The sequence below is a fragment of the Apteryx mantelli genome, chromosome 3, assembly GCF_036417845.1.
Source record: "Apteryx mantelli isolate bAptMan1 chromosome 3, bAptMan1.hap1, whole genome shotgun sequence".
Classification (NCBI taxonomy): Eukaryota; Metazoa; Chordata; class Aves; order Apterygiformes; family Apterygidae; genus Apteryx; species Apteryx mantelli.
In genome coordinates this window covers 97,333,170-97,352,355 of record NC_089980.1, presented here as the reverse complement: position 1 = coordinate 97,352,355, position 19,186 = coordinate 97,333,170, and the positions used below count along the sequence as shown (strand labels likewise).

At 36.0% G+C, this 19,186-nt stretch overlaps 1 protein-coding gene across 5 annotated transcripts in view; it reads right to left on the bottom strand.

Moving 5' to 3' along the window:
• Positions 1 to 2,464: 2,464 nt before the first annotated feature.
• The window catches only part of MAP3K7 (mitogen-activated protein kinase kinase kinase 7), a 51,257-nt gene continuing 34,535 nt past the window's right edge, over positions 2,465 to 19,186 (bottom strand). For 3 of the 5 annotated variants that reach the window (XM_067293978.1, XM_067293980.1, XM_067293982.1), the window contains 5 exons: positions 18,553 to 18,620; positions 11,563 to 11,671; positions 8,734 to 8,795; positions 8,074 to 8,189; positions 2,465 to 5,514 (listed from right to left, as the gene is read on the bottom strand). In XM_067293978.1, the coding sequence (XP_067150079.1) occupies positions 5,334 to 5,514; positions 8,074 to 8,189; positions 8,734 to 8,795; positions 11,563 to 11,671; positions 18,553 to 18,620 (536 nt within the window). In that variant the 3' untranslated portion in view covers positions 2,465 to 5,333. The remainder of the gene's footprint in view (positions 5,515 to 8,073; positions 8,190 to 8,733; positions 8,796 to 11,562; positions 11,672 to 18,552; positions 18,621 to 19,186) is intronic. The other 2 variants (XM_067293979.1, XM_067293981.1) reach the window with 1 other exon arrangement.

Genomic DNA, 19,186 nt, shown 5'->3' with positions numbered 1-19,186 from the left:
CCTATCTGTTCACTTTACTGACAGAAATAATTTGTGACTAGCAGCCCTGCCATGCCCAAGCAGACCTCCAAGCAAGTTAAATTAGCTTCACCTCCTGCCTCAGGAACAATTTGCAGCCATGTCCTCTCCCCGTTGCTAATGATGATGTAAGAAACTTTAATAAGAGTCTGATTTTCACACGCTGGGTTTAACTTTTTGTAGACAGCTGTTCGAGGAGTCCTCTGGCGACTGGCAAACGTGGACTCTTCTGTGGCGTTGTGAGAGCAAAGACATCCACAGCACCAGTTCTGTGGTGGTGGTTTGGCAAATATAGATATCCTCAGATTGTGGGACAATTCATTCCCTCCATAAGCCCGAGGTCTATAGCTTTGCCTACTTTCTGAAGGGAAGCCGAGTAGTCTTAAATGTGTATTGTATTGACATCAGTTATGATGGGCAAAAGGCTTACTGGAAACAGCTCTCTTCCCTTCCTTCAGCAGCATGTTGTCTCTACCCCCCTTTTACACCCTGGCTGCTGCGAGGACTGCAGCGGCAGCTCTGCAGTTCTGCTCAAAGGCGGCCCAACACGTAAAATACACTTTGTCACTCCACATGAAAAGGGGAGGAACAGAGCTGGTTAGAGGTGCTCTAGGCACCTCTACCACATCACATCATGAACTTCAGTCCTCCTAGAATGCTAGGGATTTATTTTTTCTAATATTCTGCTATAAACTAAGATTGTGTCCTATCCTGTGTACTTACCCCATAGATAATATGAATACAAGTTGCTCCTTGATCCTCTCCCTAAATACCACAGGACAGCAGCCTCCACACAGCTGCTACACTCTTCCCTTCAACACTAGCAGGAGGGAAAAGAGCGGCTGGGGAAAGGGAAGGTCCTTGAATTTACACCAGTTTGCACGCTTGCGTTAGTGAATTTGGATTTATGCAGAGAACAGCAGCAGCTAAAGGGCAGGCAGCGGTCGGCTGTAAGGTGCAGCTCTGAGCTGCAGGCTACCCGCCACCGATTCCTATTTCGGCCTTTCCAGGGTCTTGCTTGATAATATGGCTTATGTTTTTAATGTCTCAATGCAACAATCTGCTCCTCTCCTTCCATCTGTAAAAAGCAACAATTCCCGAGTGTAAGAGTAGTTGGGCTGCCTTTAACTACCACCGCTAACCAAGGTAGAAAGGGGGCAATGACAAAACACATGTAATTACGGGAACAAACTCCAAAGGATAAAATAGGCTTATCTCAAGTTTTTAGCTACTTAGCGTAAAGCACACAGCTGTGAATAAAAAAAAAACAAAACTTTTTTTCATTAATGCTTGTTTAGGTTAAAGCCTTAGGCTTAGCTTTGTTTTTGAAGTATTTTAAGACAATATTTTATTATTATAAATTATATGAAAGTAGTTGGTCTAAGTTCAGTGTTGCTTTTTCATTAAATATCCCTCCATGACCAGAGTGAAGGCACAGGTTCAAGTCAAAACATTTGGAGCAGCTCTGTGAAAGCACAGTGGGAAATCTAAATTGTCTCTGTAAGAAGTTGAAAAGGGTTAAAAGTTCACGGGAAATAATCAATGCACTCTTGCAAACACACATCCGTATTCATCCTTCTTTTTGGAACTTCATCCTCCCAGTGTTAAACCACTACTTCATCAAGTGACATCTGCAGAGTAAATAAAGCTAACTTCAGAAAGCTCATCTGCCTCAGCTCAGCAGATTTTGGAATTAAAATTTTGTTATAAACTCTGATTTTATAGAAGGCATTTTTCTATACCTATACAAATAAATACACAATAGCGTGTGTATGTGTGCGTATACATACACATAGGCTTACTTTCATAAGATTCTCCTCTTCAATCAGTTCAGTATGGGGGAACTTCTGTTCTCAAAAGTCAGGTGTGCTGCACCCTGCTGTGCCCCTGTCCTTTCAAATTTGCCTGCAAGTTTGAACAGTGCACTGGAACTGCCTGATTTGGTCAAAGGAGCTCAGAACAGATTTGGAGTAAACGTTGTGTTCTTCATAGGCAGAGAGATAATTAACAGCTTATAACTGCCCTGAGTATTTCAATGGAAACTCTCAAACAATGGAATACATAAGGAATAAAACAGAGAAGTTGCAGGGAATGGAATTTGTCCCAACTGAACAATGAAAGAAGAGAACTTATTTTTTTGCAGGCCATCAGTACTAAAGATGAGGCATTCTTAACATGTCTTGATATCCAGTTATGACCAGGACTATTCACCCAGTGCTCTACTGGGGCGCACAGGAAGGGAAGAGCTAATAGGAGAAGAATTTTCTTTCGATGGTGGGAACAACTGCATGACAACGAGCCCCCACCCAAGGGGGGATTCCATCACCCATCAAGGATGCCCTGGCTCATGCTGGGGCATTACATGCTTGTTGAAATCTCTCAGCTTTTATTAATTCGATTCCTGATAAACGTAATAAAACCCTGTAGCAGAAAGCCACACTGCTGATTCCTGAATCATATGAAATCATTCACCATTTTATGTACAAGTTTTGAATTACAATCTTCAAGTTCTCATCACAAAAAAAAAAAAAAAAAGCCTAAAAAAGCCTTTATGGTAGAACTGCACAGTATACAGAAGCATACTTTTAATTACACATTATCTTACACAACACATACTTTAACAAAAAGCAGAGTCTGTTACCTTTTTGAGAAGGCAGTGCCCAGACAAAACGAGGTGTTTCACCTTGATGATCAGAGCAATGGCTTTAACTGGACATAAGAGGACATGAAAAACTTCCTGAACGCTATGAAATAATTTAACAGAAAAATAAAAGTACATTTGTAAACAACTTTAAAACAAGATCCTTATGGAAAATGATAAAAGTCACTAGAAAGATAAGCTCTAAACTCTGCTTAGCACAAATTGCTATATTCTACCTTTATAGCTTTTTATGATATACAAATTTGCTCACACAGAACACCTCACTGAGAAATCAGGACAAATAATTTAATTTTTGGTAGAATTAAGAAAGGGCTAATTTGAAGGCAAAAGGCCGAACTCCAAATTCCCTTTGTACATTGTAAGAACAGCAATACAACCTAACTATTGAATGGGGCTGAGTTCAACAGTGTATGGTAGTACAGTACTTATTTTACAATCTGAGACCCTTTTTAATGTAAACTTTCAAAAGTCGTAAGTGACTGTTAGAAATGACTTTTGTATTATGTACCATTAAGTTAGCATTGCATTCACTTCCATTATTCAAATTTGCCATTAAATGACTTTTCACACATAATACTGATTTACTTCAAGCAGTTACTTTATCTGTTTTATGAGAAGGCAAACCATAAAAACTGTCCTGGGAAATGATTTTGTGTATGTAATTATCAACCATGCATCTGCAATCAAGCATTAGTATTTACATTGCTCTGCTTCAAGCTTAACCATATGATAAGCAAGCTGCCAAACACTGACTGTGTCCATTTTGGTAGATGGACAGATGTATGCAAACAGCAATGCTTTGGATAACTTGTGCTATTCCTAATACTAGAGTTATTTTCTCTGCCAATTACATTTTGCTATAAATATGTGTGCCCTTAAGTTGATCCCGATATCAGTTTCAGCTAACTAATCAAATTATCTGCTAAGGTTTTGGGAATGATAACCCTTCCTTTATTTAAATGAAATGAGGGAAGGGTTTTTAACTCCCAAAGCTTTGCCAACAAAAGATTTATTTTCAAGACAGAATGACACTGTTCAGTAAACTATCCTTCATCCTTGTTGTTCACACATAAGCACAATATTATTAATGTTTATTATCAGGTAGGCAGGAAGGGGAAGAGAAAATACTGTGAGATTTTCCCATTAATATTTTACCAAGCTCTGCTCATGGGCTCCTATGAACAATCACTCATTTTACATAAGCATAAATCAAAATTTAGATTATCCCTATTTTGAGGATTCAGCAGCTAAATTTCAATTTTCTATTTTCCTTTTGCAAAAGAGTGTTAAAAACCCCACCCACAAATGAGTATGCCAAGAGCTTATGAAAGGAATAATTTCTCATTATAAGTGCCTCATTTTTGTACCAGCTAAAAGTTAATTCATAATCCAAATAATCAATCTGCAGTGTAAACAAGTAGTTATTTTCTCCCATGTTATAATGGTAAATGACAATACAAATCGTTACATATTCTGCTTCAGTTCATTAAATGCAATTCTTCAGTCACAAAGGCAGCAGGCATTCTGTGATGGGCTTGCTTTGAACTATGTTCAAATGAGTGGAATAACTGAGATTCCTGACGGATATCTAAGCCATTTCCCTCATTTTCTTAATAGCTTCTGCTATTTGCATACTCAAGTCCATTTCATAATTCGCTTTTTAAAATAAATGCATCTCCCCACACCCTTCTCTCCCTATCCAGAACAAACTTATTTACATTTATTGTAAATATTTTTCAGCAAATAAGTTGTAAGAAAAATCTAATAAATGATATTAAGACAATGAGTTTTAAAAACTTGCCTTTCTCAACTTCCTTCCAAAGATGCTAGAAGGACAAAAGCTTTAAAGGTTTAAAACACACTTTCACACATTTTTGACTCTTTCTCTCATTTATCCAAGAGACCAACTTTGCCCAGTGAATCACCTCCATAACTTTTGCCCAGTAACCAGACAAAACTACATTATTCCCCCAATAAAGTAAAGAAAATACAGCCTTTTACTTCAAATATTTTATGAATGCAAGATTACAAGAAACATATTAGTCAAAATGCAGGGCTATCAAGCACTGAACTAAGGATGCTGGCATCAGTTTGACTACCATTTTGCACGTGGAAAAAAATACACTACATCTACAGGTAAAAGGCATCACTAATGCATCATGAATTAATCTGGTCAGCCAACATCATCTCTGCAGCTTGGTGCATGTTTAAATCCCGAAAATAACTGCTATTGTACATCTGTTTGAGATGAGACACTAGAACAAAACCATTCTTAAACAGGAAAGTTTTTGTTTTGCTCTTATCGAGGTAACATCAAAAACTAAATACAAGATCTTACAATTTAGCAGCCACTTTAACACTTGTTAGGCTAGCCTTCACACAAGGAGCATGCATACAGCCACTGCTTACTGTACTTGCTTTAAATTGAGGGCTGTTGATTCAAGTCACTGTCACTGTTTTCTCACCTTATTTGATTAACCTGTTGAACTGAATGTCCACCATAGGAAAAGGAAAATTAAATGATGTTATAAGTGTAGCAGACAAATACAGACCACACCAAGAAGCTAACACTCATGAGTTGTCATAATAAGGGATAATAAAAAAAAGGTCAGTCTCTTCTGTGCATATTTTTCATTCAAAAGGTCCCAGGGAATCATGACGTGCCTGGCCGTTTCTGTTGCTGATTTCTGATGACCTCTAATTGTTTTTTGCATTGCTGATAGTAAGTTGAGAGACTTTTGTTTTCATCTAACAGCTTTTTATGTTCTTGTACCAGACGGGATGTATTTTGCTGGTCTTTTTCATCCTGGTCCAGTTCTGCTATTAGTTCTTGTCTATAGTGTAAAAAAATAAAATAAAATAAAATAAAATAAAAAATAAAAAAATCACATTTGCGTCCAGACAACTTCACATGTTTAAATCATTATTTGATTATCAGTCTGAATTCATGTCTGGTGATATTTTTGTGCAAAGAAATTAGTTCACAAAAAAAAAAAAAAATCTTATTCTTTTCTGTAGTCTGAAGAAAAGTGCTCTTTGAAATCAAATCCACATAATAAGCTTTAAAATAGCTGTAAACCACAGTCTCAATCTCTAAAATTATCCTTTTTATAATGGCTTTCAAATGCAATTTTACAGGTTACATTACAGCACCTAAGGATCCATGTAGAAATTCATAAATATACTCAACTCTAATTTTGCTTTAACCACATGTATATTTAAAAACTTAAAACTCCAACTTAAAAGGCAGAAATACAATGATTCTGCTAACTTTTCAGTGAAACACTTTTCTATTTGGAGCTGAACTTCTTAAAGTTCAGTGGAAAGCAGTATCAGGCACATTATTTTTACAACTGTAATTTCAGCTAATTTATGCAATAAATGTTCAATATGTTTTTAGTAGCTATTTTTAGGGAAACAAATTGTCTACTTCTGTATTTTTTAACTTCAATAAAGTGATAATGTTGCAGTTCTGTTTTTTCATAAATTGCTCTTTTCCAGCATATTAAGTATTTACAGACCGAACATTTAAAGAACGCTTTCGTACTTGCAGCTATCTCAAAAATTCTGTTATGATTTCAGCATGTAAATGTTCAAAGCTGCAGTAAAACGATTCTGCGCTGTACATACTCTCACAGCCTAAGTTCATAAGTTCTGCTAGAGCAGAAATTGTTTGACTCCTGGAAAGAGCACTGCAGGAATTTTGGTAACTTTTCGCTGAAACATTGTTTTGTATTTAGAGCTGTACTTTTTAAAGCAGTCAAAAGCAGAATGAGGCAGATTATTTCTAAAATGATCATTTCAGTTAATCTATGCAATAAGTGGTCAGTATGTTTTTAGTAACTATTCTAGAGGAACAAACACACTGATAAACTTGCTAAAAATTATCCTACAAAACTGTTGCAGCAAATAGAATGCAGTTTATTTTAACATTTGTTTATGAGGTGACAAGAAGGCAAGCTGCCAACAATGTTTTAGTAGAAAACTATAAAATAGTAGAAGAGAAAATTAATCATGTTAGTTAATTATTGCCATATGGTTTGTATTACTGTTAAGGAAGACTTACTAATTCAACCTTTAGAGAATAATTAATTATCTCAAACAGCATTAAATACACTAGTTACCATTTCAGATAATACTACTTTTTTGTTTAACACATAAGGGCAACTACATTCTGACTAAGGAAAAAAACTTGGGAGAAATGTGCACTCAGACTTTCTGGAAAGAAAGAAAAAGGAGGAACCTGAAGTTGGAGAAGTAACAGTACTGAAAAATAAACTCATTTTTACTTAACTTACTGATCCTTAGAACAACAGAAATAAAAACAAAACTATGAATTTCAGGCTAGCTTCAATATCTCCTAATGAATTTCTAAGAATTCTAATAATATTTGGGAAAAAAAGTGCTCTCAGAATGCTAAACAAAGTCAATAGATGATAGGAGGCTGACCATACAGTAACTCATTTTTTTCCTATTCTGTCTGCTCTTCCTACTGTACAAGCTAATCGGATGCACCTATTTTTCTCATTAGCTATTCCACAAACACCAAGATGAGCTCCTCATTAACAGTCTCTTGCCTGCAGTGCCTCAGACCACTGGTGGGCAACAAGCTGGTTCCTTTGTCTAGCATGCGAGTACATATGATCTCTCAGAACGGCTCCCCGACATCAGGAAGCAGAAATGAAGGGAAGCAGAACACAACAGACTGTACTGCAAACTGAACTTCTGATTCAGCAATAGCTTTGGCCCCTATCCAACAATACATGCAAGCATTCGCTTAACATATACATGTATACAGTCCTACTAAGATTAAAGAGATTATTTCTAGTGCACAGGGGTAAGAAGGTATGTAATGGCTTTTAAATATTAATGTCTAAACCCCTGGTAGAAAAACAGAGGATGCACATTGATATTACTGTTTTGTATGCAATCAACAAAAGCCAGATATAAGGTAAAGATTAACTGCCCAATAAGTGACACTGAGATATTAGCCACAATTCTATAATGTATCATCTAAACGATTATCTATAAATTACAATGGAAATCTTTTACTGGACAGTGTGTGAAATAAAATTACAAGGTTCTTTAACAGACATCTTTTACTTGAGATGATGTAAACATTACTGGTACATTACATACAAAGATGTGACACACTCTTTAAAGCAGGACTCATCCAAAAGGAAAATCCTGATGTTGATCAGGACTTTCAGTTACCTGCTCTGAATATATCTCATCCGTGGTGAGGAGCTCAGTTTTTCCAAGATTAAGTCTTCAAAACAACTATGGTCTATGAAATGTTACTTCAGAAAGCCAGAAAGGATGCTCTCAGATAAATAACTTAGGGTAAAAGAAACATACAGAAGAACAGAAAAGGTTCAAAACATTTCACTTACTTTCTCTGCAACAGCAATGCAATTTCTGTCTGAACTTTCATGTACTCTTGTGCCATTTTACAGTGCTGTTCAAACACAGCCATAGATTCTTTGGAGTTTGGGCATGGTGCTAGAGGCTGAAAATAAATCAGACATGTTAAAAACTAATCAACTGATATCCCAATACATAGTGTGTTAGAATGTGTCTGTAATATATTTGTATCAACTTTTAGAAACTAGTGAGCTTTTAAAAATAAGTGTTAAACCATACCCTGGAAAATTTTACAGCACTGATGTCAAAGTTCACTCAGACCTCAAATCTAAATCTCTCTTTGTTACAAGGAATAATAATCAGAGTAGTGTTTGATCACACACAAAACAAATAAAATGAATACAAAAGTTTGACCTAATAACACCCAAATAAACAATGTCTTATTTTGACAGTCAGACTTGGATTTCATTTGGTTTTAGGGATCGTATTTCCCAGGGCTTGTTTTTAATAGCTTGATCAAATCTGAGTCAACCAATCTCAGATTACATAATATATTCTTTTTAGCTTTGGTCAAAAATTAGACAGGATATAAACACAGGTAAACACATGGCACTCTATGTTGCAGCTCACAATGCATGCATTAAAATGTAATGCAAAAAAAAGTATCTAATAAAGCACATATTTCTTACCTGTAACTGATGATCTAATGTAAGATATGCCATTGGGATGGAGTTATCTGACCCATTGGTCTCTGTAACAATACCAAGAAAACGTTAATATAGTTTCAAAATGAGTTAATCTGATTTTTAAAGGGCACAAAAAAATACTGAAACATTTCACAAATATATACAATCTGAATGTGGAAAGGCAGATGGAAATATCAGTGTTCCAAATCCAAGGCAGATGACTTTATTTGTTTTTCTGATAATGTTAAATGAGAACTTCAAATGTATGGTCTATCACACCAAGAAGAAATAAAGATTAATGTTATCATTCTACGTTTCTAGAAGCCATGTAACAGTGCACAGATTTAAGAAAAGTACTATTTCTGTACAGTTTGCAATCTTGTTCTCTGTTTATATATAAAAAAAAATGCCATTCCATTCTTGTTTATGAAGGATCAGCCAGCCAGCCCGTGCATCTAATGATTTTAAATTAGAAGCTATGCAAACCAGCTCTGCCAAAATAAAATAAGCACAAACCCCTGCTCAGTTTGAAACCTACTCCCTGTGAGGATTGTAAATATCTTTCTCACAACATGCTCTAGGGCATCTTCTTTGCTCTGTAGAGACACTTTGTGGGTTGCAAGGAACCCAATAACCAATCCATCTCCTGGGCCTGGCTGCTCTCTTCTTACACTGCAGTTCCACTGGGTTTCTCTAGCTCTTTCATTCCAGATATAACATGTTTCTGAATTATAGATCTTATCTTTTGGTAACCCACAATCTGGGGGGCACAAGGTTACTGTTAAGCTTTAAGAAACACAGGAGTAAAGATACATTGAGAAACTACTGATTTCATAGCTGCATTACTTCCACCAGGGGATCATATGGAGGAGGGTAGGTGGGGAAAAAAAAGGGGCTGCTTACCCATACCCCAAAAGCACCTGCCACACAGTAGTTGTGGTAGAGAAACTAAGGTGTTGCCCTCAAAGACTATGCTATCTCCAAGAGCAGCTTCAAAAGGAAACAGAAATAAGAGGGTGGGAATGGAGAAACAGTGGTTAAGTGTATGTTTGTAAGGAAACTGGAAGGTGGTAGAGAAAAAAACCTAAAACCAGAGACTTAATCACCACATCTTAAATCAGAACAATATAAAAGTCCTTCCCTACATTAGACAATTGCCATATATGGCATACTGCTATAGGAAAGGAATTATTGCAATGTTTCAAATACACCAAGACATGCAAAATACTTTAGATTACATTCTTGAGCGTTTCAGGTCTGTATCACAGAACTGTAACTTTTCTTGTGATTGTCCAGATTTGACCTTGTCCTCCTTTTATCATTTTGCTTCATTAATTTAAGTGTTGTCCTTTTTACAAAAAACAGAAATTATTTCTCTGTTCAGAAATGAAAAACAATCCTTTGTTCATGAACTGCATAAACCTAATTTGAAAAAATACATGCATGCATGTTCTGCATTTATCTAGGTATAGGTGAGGCTTTTTTGCATGGAAGAAAGTTGCTACAGTAACAGACCTGACTTTTAATCTAGTTCTGTGCTGCATTTAAGGCCAAAGATTTGGGACATGCTGCCTTTGCAGTGGCACAGTATCAGCAGCTCTCAGTTCCCAATGAACTATTGATTCAAGTCATGTGTAAGAGCTTGCCTCTGTGTGAGGCAGCAATTCTTGTAAGTGCGCACTGCCTAAAGGAGCTCAGAACCTACGTTGCACAAATGAGGACCCAGGCTGGGCTGTAGCAGAGGGCAAGGGGTTTGGGAATTATGTGTTACAAGGCAGAGAGTGTGATTATGAAAAGTGATAATGGACAGAAAGAAGGAAGTGTGGAAGCAAAATACGAGAGGATGTTCTCCTTCTCCCACTGAAATGGGAAAAAAGAAAAACACGTATCTTACATACAGGATCACCTTGTATTTGCTTAAACATATGCTGGGGCAAAATCAGTTGATATGGAAGTTGTCATTTTGCAGTTGTTTTACAGGAAAAGAATGGCGGAGTCACATCAGCCCAAAGATGAAACAGATCACCAGCAAAAGACTTCAGAATTTAAGGCACTGTAAAGTACCAACTAGAGACTAACATACACATTTTCATAGCAAAAGTGTAATTCTTATTTATATTCTAAAAAGGAATTTGTAGGGATCCATTGCTTTAATGCGGTCCAATATCAATCCTTTTCATAATGATGTGCATTACGAGTTTTAAAATTGAATTCAACTATTAAATTACGTTCACTCAAGCATATTTCATAACATAACAGTGATGCGAATGTAAAAGTGTTTGTATTTACAACAATTTTGTAAACACACTATTTATATTAATTCATTTAAAAATAATGATTTGTGAGCATGTACTTTGCATAAGCAAAAATACAACACACATAAAAACAGAATTAATGTATTCTAGCTCATACTCACCTAAGTAGCACTTCATTCCAGAAGTCAGAGCAATGAAAGCTTTATCTGTGCATTCACAATACAAACGCACAAGACTAAAATGCTGCAAGATGTCTATTCCCCTCACTCCCAACAACACACTGTAGCCAAAAACTGTCGCTCAAAGATCTGCACTAAATAGTAGCATCACTGTATATGAACAATAATTTGTTATAGGCAAAACAGAAGCGTTTATATAATTTAATATAACCTACACTAAAAATTCTTATATTCAGTGTGCAAAACAAAGCAATAATTTTATAATTTAGTTTAAGCAGTACTAAAACAGCCTGGCACTTTCACTGCTTATTTTTATTACTGTCTACGTACACAACAAAATCAAAGAAATATTTCTTACTTTTTACAGACTAAAAGTGAACTAAAGAACAAAGTATTACCTGCATCATCAGGTGTCCATGGGTTACGAGTTGGCTTTTCAGAGGTTGGTCCCGAGGTAGTGATCATTCTCACACTAGGACTAGATGACCTGCTGCTGTTTCTACTCTCCTGAAAGGATAAAAGACGACAAACTAAAATGGCAATGAAAGTCAGAAGATTGTTCAAAGTGTTCATTTTACATAACAGCACTAAAATGACAAACTAACATGAGGAAACCTGAACCCATATTCCCCCCAATGTAGTGGAGGGGGGAGTAAAAAATCTAAAAGCCTTTTACCCTGAAAGCATTTCAAATAACTTGATAAACTTTACATACATTACAGGGATAATTTCACCTTCATTTCTACTCAACCTTTACCACAAAAAGAAATGGATGTGATTTTTCTATTCAGCATAAGGAAAAGCAATGTTGAACAACGACATTACATCCAATAATTTTCACAACTGTTCAGTAAAACCTATCAGTTCTGTAACATAAGAAAGGAATAAAGTTCATTTCCAATGCTAATCAATAAATGGCACTGCATTCAACTGAAGACAGTGCAGTTTTGTAATTCTGTACTAGGCTGCAATGTATAAAATCTACAGGTTTTGTTATGATTCCTATGTTGACTCGGAGGTTGTATGATTCATCTTCAGAAAACATAAAAAAGTGTTAAACCAAAAAGGAACAATGAATTAAAGCAGGGAAATTAGAAAATGAGGAAAAATTCTGCCTTTAATTAAAAACTAAAACAAAATTCTGTAGGAACTTCTTCAACATACAACCTGACTTCTCAAATCCTTTTGTTTCCCAAAGCATGGACTCTAATACATTAGACTTCATTATTCCACCTAGTTCCCTTTTCAGAATTCTTATTCATAACAGATATTCTTATATTTCATATATCCTCTCACTGACAGAAAATTAACACAGTAAAAGACTTTGACTATAGACCTTGCCCCTCAAGTTTTGCAGGAAAAACTGTAGTCAAGAAAAAAGATGCTGTTAAAACACAACTATTTTGAGTACGGTGTGTTTACCACGAAATGATTAATTAAATGTTCTTTTTTTTTTTTTTTTTTTTTAAGTGAAGTACTCAAATATACATTACCTGTAAGCTGGATTTCTTTATGGCTCTAATTTCCAAATATCTTAACTTTGATTTTTAGAAGGAAAGACTTCAGACAGTCAAGTAACAATCCAAAGAGTGACAAGACTCTACACACCAAAATATTCACTATTTCAGCTATGTTAGAATACGTTTCTCCTGTAATTGCTTCAGTTTAAGAGGCTAGGAAAGCACACAATTAAACTGCACACACGAGACCTATAATGGTAAATGACCATACTTTCTAAAATGAAACATCCTTCTAAAATGAAACATCTTTATAAGAACAATAATTTAAATCTACTGGGTAAAACAGGGAAGTCAGAAGCATGGCTCAATTATCACCTTTCCAGAGCTTTAAAAACTGTTTAAAAAGCAAACCTTATTTTGCAGCAGTTAACACTATTCCTGTGCCAATGCTGAACGTTTTATCTTGTTTACTTATGCAATGACAAAATGTTTGCAAACGTAAGTTGTTCCACTTCAGTACAAATAATTCTTAATTATAAAAGAGAAAGGATGTTAATAAATAGAATTTACTTATATACTTGCTTAAGCTATTTAATCTTCCCAAATGAGTTCAGTTTTCAACTGCTGAGGAAACTCATATATGTGAGTGCATTCTATGTTCTCAAGGGAAATACGTGCACTCATAAATACAGAGAGTAAATAACAAGAAGCTCTGTAAGAACAAAGGAATTGCCAAACTAGGACAGCAATGTATCCATTAGCCTTGTATTCTTTGACAGAGCCACTGCAAGGGGTATCAAGAAAAGTGATTTAATTTTTATTAACCATTTAATGTTTTATTTTAGAAGTCAGAAACAGGGCAATATACTATCAGTATTCCACAGCCATTTCCAGAAGGGATGATACTAACTCTCAGGACAACACATTAGTTATTTTTAAGAAGCTTTTGTGCTGAAGTCTTTGTTGACATTAGGAAGATGTGTTAACTGTTTACTGCCAGAGTGATCAGATGTGAATGATAAACACACTTAGCTGATGTGAAAGATCATAAGATTGAGCATATTTAACAGTGCACAGTAACAGATATCAGTTGTTTCCTTTAAGGGAAAAAAAAATAGTGGAATATCTACAGTTGATAGCAAAGGGGACCTGAAAAGAACTCTAGCTGAAGTAATTTAGCAAAAACATGCTGTACTAGTTTGCTGAACTAGATTGTTTTGATCCATCGACAGAATAAGACCATTTCCTTGATAATATTATTTAGATGAAACTACCAGAGATAAAGGATTCATAGGTGAAGCACATTTACATAGCATCACAAAACCTAAGGGAAGTTCCCCAAACTGACCAGCTGTTTGATTATCATGCTTGAGTTTGGGTGTTGAGCCAGATGCATTAGGCCTCCTGGAGTCCCACTAGGCTGCAGCCACCTCCCCTGACATCAGCCCCTCTGACAGCTAAGCCCTGGCTATTCCTTAGCAATCAGTTTCTCTTATCCTTTCATGGATAGCTTTCCATCCTTGCTTCTTCCAGATATCTCCGTACCCTCAACGGACCCTTTGCAGAACCCTCACCTGGCAAGCAGTGTATTAACACTTCATTTCTTCAGCTTCCAGTAATAGTCAAAACACAGGTTTTATGCAGGTTATAAAACTCAAGTTAACCTCCACTGTAGGTAACGTTAAAAGGTTTTGAGAGACGAGAAAATGGGCTAGGCAAAATAAACACACTTTTCTTTCCCCATTTTCTCATTCTTTGTGAATGTCCTTTAGGCTTAAGACAGAGTCCTCTTAGGAACTCCAGAATTTCCCACCTCCCTTCCCCTTCTACATGTGGCTTTGCTTATGGGAGCATGATGTCTTCTGTCAGCTCCTTCCCACTGTCTCAGAAATTACTGATCAAACCCTTTTGCTTTATTTCCTTTGTCAGGGTACTCGCTGATCATTTTTGCCAGGTCACCAAACCCATGTTACATTGTCAGCTTCTTAGTTTCCATCTCTCAGACACAGACTCTTGAGAACCTGGCTTACTCTGAGAAATAATTCCCCCCTCTAAGAAAAGTACCATTTTTCCATGTTTAATTTAAATGGGTAACCAAATTAAAAAAAAAAACAAAAAAAACAAAAAAACACCCCTCCCAAACAACCCCATTGCTACAAGCCCTGCCTTCTCATCTTCTGTAGATTTTATCTTCTTATGAAGGAAGAAAAAAAAAAAGTGCATCTGTGACCAATTGCATAATCTCACTGACAGAATGATTCATCTATATAATATCAGATTCCACAAATTATCTCACTTAACTTGCATGCATGTGGGCATGTACATACAGACCTTGCTTCTCAACTGTTCAATACAGTGCATGGTTTTCTTTAATATACTATATATTTTTCCACCTCAAAATAAACTGTAAGAGTTATTAAGGTCCAGCACTAGTTGTTACAAAAAAAATCATCAGTTTAAAAGAGATGGTTTTGATATTAAGATAGTCCTGTGAAGGATGACATACCAAAAAAATCCCCAATAAAAATCACATAGGCAGGGACACGGGTATCTTACTAATCATCTGATCACAACCTATAATTCTTTCAAGATTATGTCAGGTATGTTTCTCAGTCTATTTGCATGAAATATCAGATTCTGGGAAGATGATTCTATCCAGTCTAAACAGCGGGTTAGCTGTGTTCATCAAGTCACTGAAAGTTTTTAGGGCTGCAGTCCAGAGCCTGCACATTTACTTCTGTGTTATGAAAGTGTTAAGCAGTGTAATCAGAGAAATACAGGACAATTCTGTGAGGTTTTAAAACACATGTACAGGCAAATGAGAAGGTAGGTGAATCACTTCAATGGAAAAAAAGTGTTTTACATGGAAAAATGAGTATCATACTATATGGATGGAAACAGATGAAAACAGTATTGGACTGTAGAGAAAGGGTAGTCTCAGCGCTGCTCAGGTCACTTGGAGTAAGATTCAGTCTAAGGTCACCAAGTACTACAGAAATCTGTAAAAAACTGGACTTAATGCATATGCATATTTTCAACACTGAGCTTCTCCAGAAGGGCTGATCCAATGGTTGAAAACCAACCGGCTTAGTACATTTTTGTATCCAAGCTCTTGACATAAAAGTAAAAGCTGAGTAGTACAATCATCTGCAAAGCACTGTCACTGTCTGTTGTTGATAATTTCAGTAAGAATACTGGAAAATAGAAAATGCCCCAGGTCTCAGAAAACAATAAAAATAGTAGTCACAAACCAACCAAAGTCCATGTAAAAAATAGTTCTTTATTTTTAGCCGCCCCCCAACTATGGTTGCGAAAAATGAGATTACTACCTCTTTTGTGTGTCTCCAACTTCTCTTGGAGCCATTTTACCTTATGCAAATAATATTCAGCAAGTCACAAACGGAGATGCTAACTCCTGTAATAGTATACAGATAAGAATAATCATAAGATATACAAGAGGGTCAGATGTTAAAGCAGGGAGATGTGAGTCTGGTCTGTGTTTTCCCAGGTAAGCACCCCAACCACTGGTGTACTGGTTATGAAGTCCAGTGTTTCTCTACACCTGAACAAAAATTCCATTCTCAATTGGAAAAATCCTCTTGATAAAAAAAATGCCAGTTGTAACAGAATAATTTTATATTGACACATTGGCAATTTCCAGAAAAACACATTTAATAAAAATATTTCTGATCACCTTTAATAACCAGCATTTCAGTGAAATGGTGTTTTAAAAAAAACCCCAACCCAAACCAAAAAACCCTCAGCAATCATTAAATTTTGAGCTGGACAGGGGCTTAAAAAGACAAGGTGCAAGAAGAGAAGCACACAGTGCTACGGCAGATCAGCGAAGAAAGCTACGCGGAACAGTGGGTGTAAGAGGGACTGGAATGTAGAGAAGAAGGTTGTATGCAATGAAGAGAGGGAGGGGGTAGGGGATTTTCACATTAAAAAGGATAACCTATATATGGTATGGTGCATATGAGGAGACATGATAAACTGTCCAGAGCTAAGCTAGTTAGAGACGAATTTTTTCTCCTTTGCCTCATAGATGGATTATATGGATAGCAGCTGAAGATTTTTAATAAAAATTCAGGGGAAGGAGGTCCAGAACTACAGAAACTTATAAAAAGGAACCCTGAACTTTAGAAACCAGGTCTTTTGCCATAATACATTGTGCTTGCTTTTTAAAATTGTTTTCTGATTTTTTAAAATATATGTATCAATAGTTAGAAGCTGTTTCAGCACTTTTCTACCTCTTCTTACACCAAAAAGCAAAACGTGAAATTCATTATTTATTTATATGGGTAGTGCATGGATGTTCTCCAAAGTGCATTTTTCATGCTTGTTAAAATATGTCATTTCCCAGATTTTATCATAGTGTTTCCAAAACTGTATAAGGCAAAAGAAGGTAAATGTAATTCTTTCATTTAGATTTCCAATACGTAGGATATCACAAGCAGGAAAGTAAAATGTGATACTTATACTTCTATAAAGCCTTGTCAGAAATTGGTGAGTTAAACAGAAGTTTTCTATATCCTCCTGGTAACAAGCACAATTTAGCTGGAACATCTATATAAGTAGCAGAGCAGCTTTCAAAGAAAGGTTCTGTAAGAGTTATTAAGATTTGAAGTAAATGCTGAAATTACATAATGTTTTCAAATATTAATCATTCATTAAAATGAACAGAATTGAAAATTTTATTAAAAAAGCTACACTTAAATATCTTTATACAGCAAACAGTGGAATTTGGTATAACTGATAGGCTGTCAAATTTTTTCCAAGTCTTGCCTAATTTTTGTTCCACAGTTAACTGAATAGGCTAATCTAGTTCTTTACTAAATTTGGCAGACTCATTTCTTTCTAAAAACCTGCCTTCTTTAATGATATTATAATGTATTTAAGAATCATTCCATTATTTTCTGATAGATGTACACAGTAAGCTGGACTAATAATATCTGGGGTTTGATGAGGTTTCTGTGGCTACCACGCTCCACGAAACTAAAGAAAGATCAAATGTTAATCTCCCTGATAACTACACACCCCTAAAATTACCACCTATTTTAGTTTATTACAGTAGGATGTTTAATATGGAAACCTGATTAACCTGATGAATACGCTAAGCATTTTTCCACATCCAAATAATAACAGGGATCTCAAAATTGCTAATTCACACTAAGGACCAAATATCCTCTACGAGTTACTGAAAAGACAAGGTAGCGATTAAACCACAAAATAAACACAGTCAAATGAAACGTTAGCTGTACTTTTCACATTTAAGATGTTTGTAGTTAATTCAAACTTTACACAGTATACCACTGTGTCCGTTACCATGGCACTTAAGATACCAGATACAAAGCTATGCTATTATAAAATGTCTTATTGAGATAGTGATTTTTTTGTACTGAATGATAGCACCCTCCTGTACATCTTTTTGAAGAAACTGGAGTGATACTACTAGAAGTCACTTTCCAGGGTTCAGAGATCAATATTATAAATTTATTATTAATGCACATGCTTTTTATTTTTATGCAAAAGGTGAATATAATCTATGCATCAGTGCTTCAGACAATCATACGGAGTAATTACAATTGTTTTCTACATACAGAGAGGTGAAAAGCCTTTCCTGCATGATATCTGCCTTAAGCCATATTGAGTGGCTATATATAAACTATTTGTATACAAAAGGGATATATGCTGCATGTGAGCTACACAGCTAACACTTCTCATCTAGAATCTTATTCACAGCCTACCCTCATGGATTCTAATTTAAATGCAATGCAAATGACGCTCCAGTCTGTCAAGCTAAAAGATCCCAGGTCATCCACATCATTTCTACATAAGTATCAAAGGTGAAGATTCACAGAGCAGTTTCCCTGTACAGATTCCCTGTGGGCTTTACTGAAGATAAAGAAGACTGAAAGCTTTTACCTGACTGGATTCTGTTCCAGCAACACTGAGATCTTGAATGGATCTGCGCCTCTGCTGTCCGTTTCCTGCTGGGAAAAAAACAAAACAAAAACAAAACAGTGAAATCTATTCAGAGCAAAATAAGAAGGGTGCGACTGTAGCAGAGGAGCTTGGAATTTGTACAAATCCACAGAGAGAAAGTGAGAGAGGGGGAGAGAGAGACAGCTGCAGAATTTTAACTCAAAACATGCTGGCCTGTCAACAAAAAGTATACCCTAATACAATAACCACTCCTACCACATGAATAGCTTCTGCACTCTACTCCACCATCTTCTGTCACATGTATTTGACCAGGCTTAGTACTCGGGGCAGGAGCTGATGACGACATCTATTTCAAGTGCGTTACGTTATGGGGATTTCTAAAAGCTAGACTGCTAAGATAACATGCTGTCAGCTCTAACCTGTTACTCTTTGGTATGCTTAAGAAACATAGCAAGGACTTCTGTCTGCGTTAAGCTCCCCTCACTAAAATTAATTAAGACATGAAAGTGCTTTCTTCTGGTCAAAGTGAAAGCTCTGTCTTCTTCATATGAATAAAAATATGTCCTAAACTACGTCCTATTCCCATGCTCTGAGAAGCGTGAAAAGGAGACTG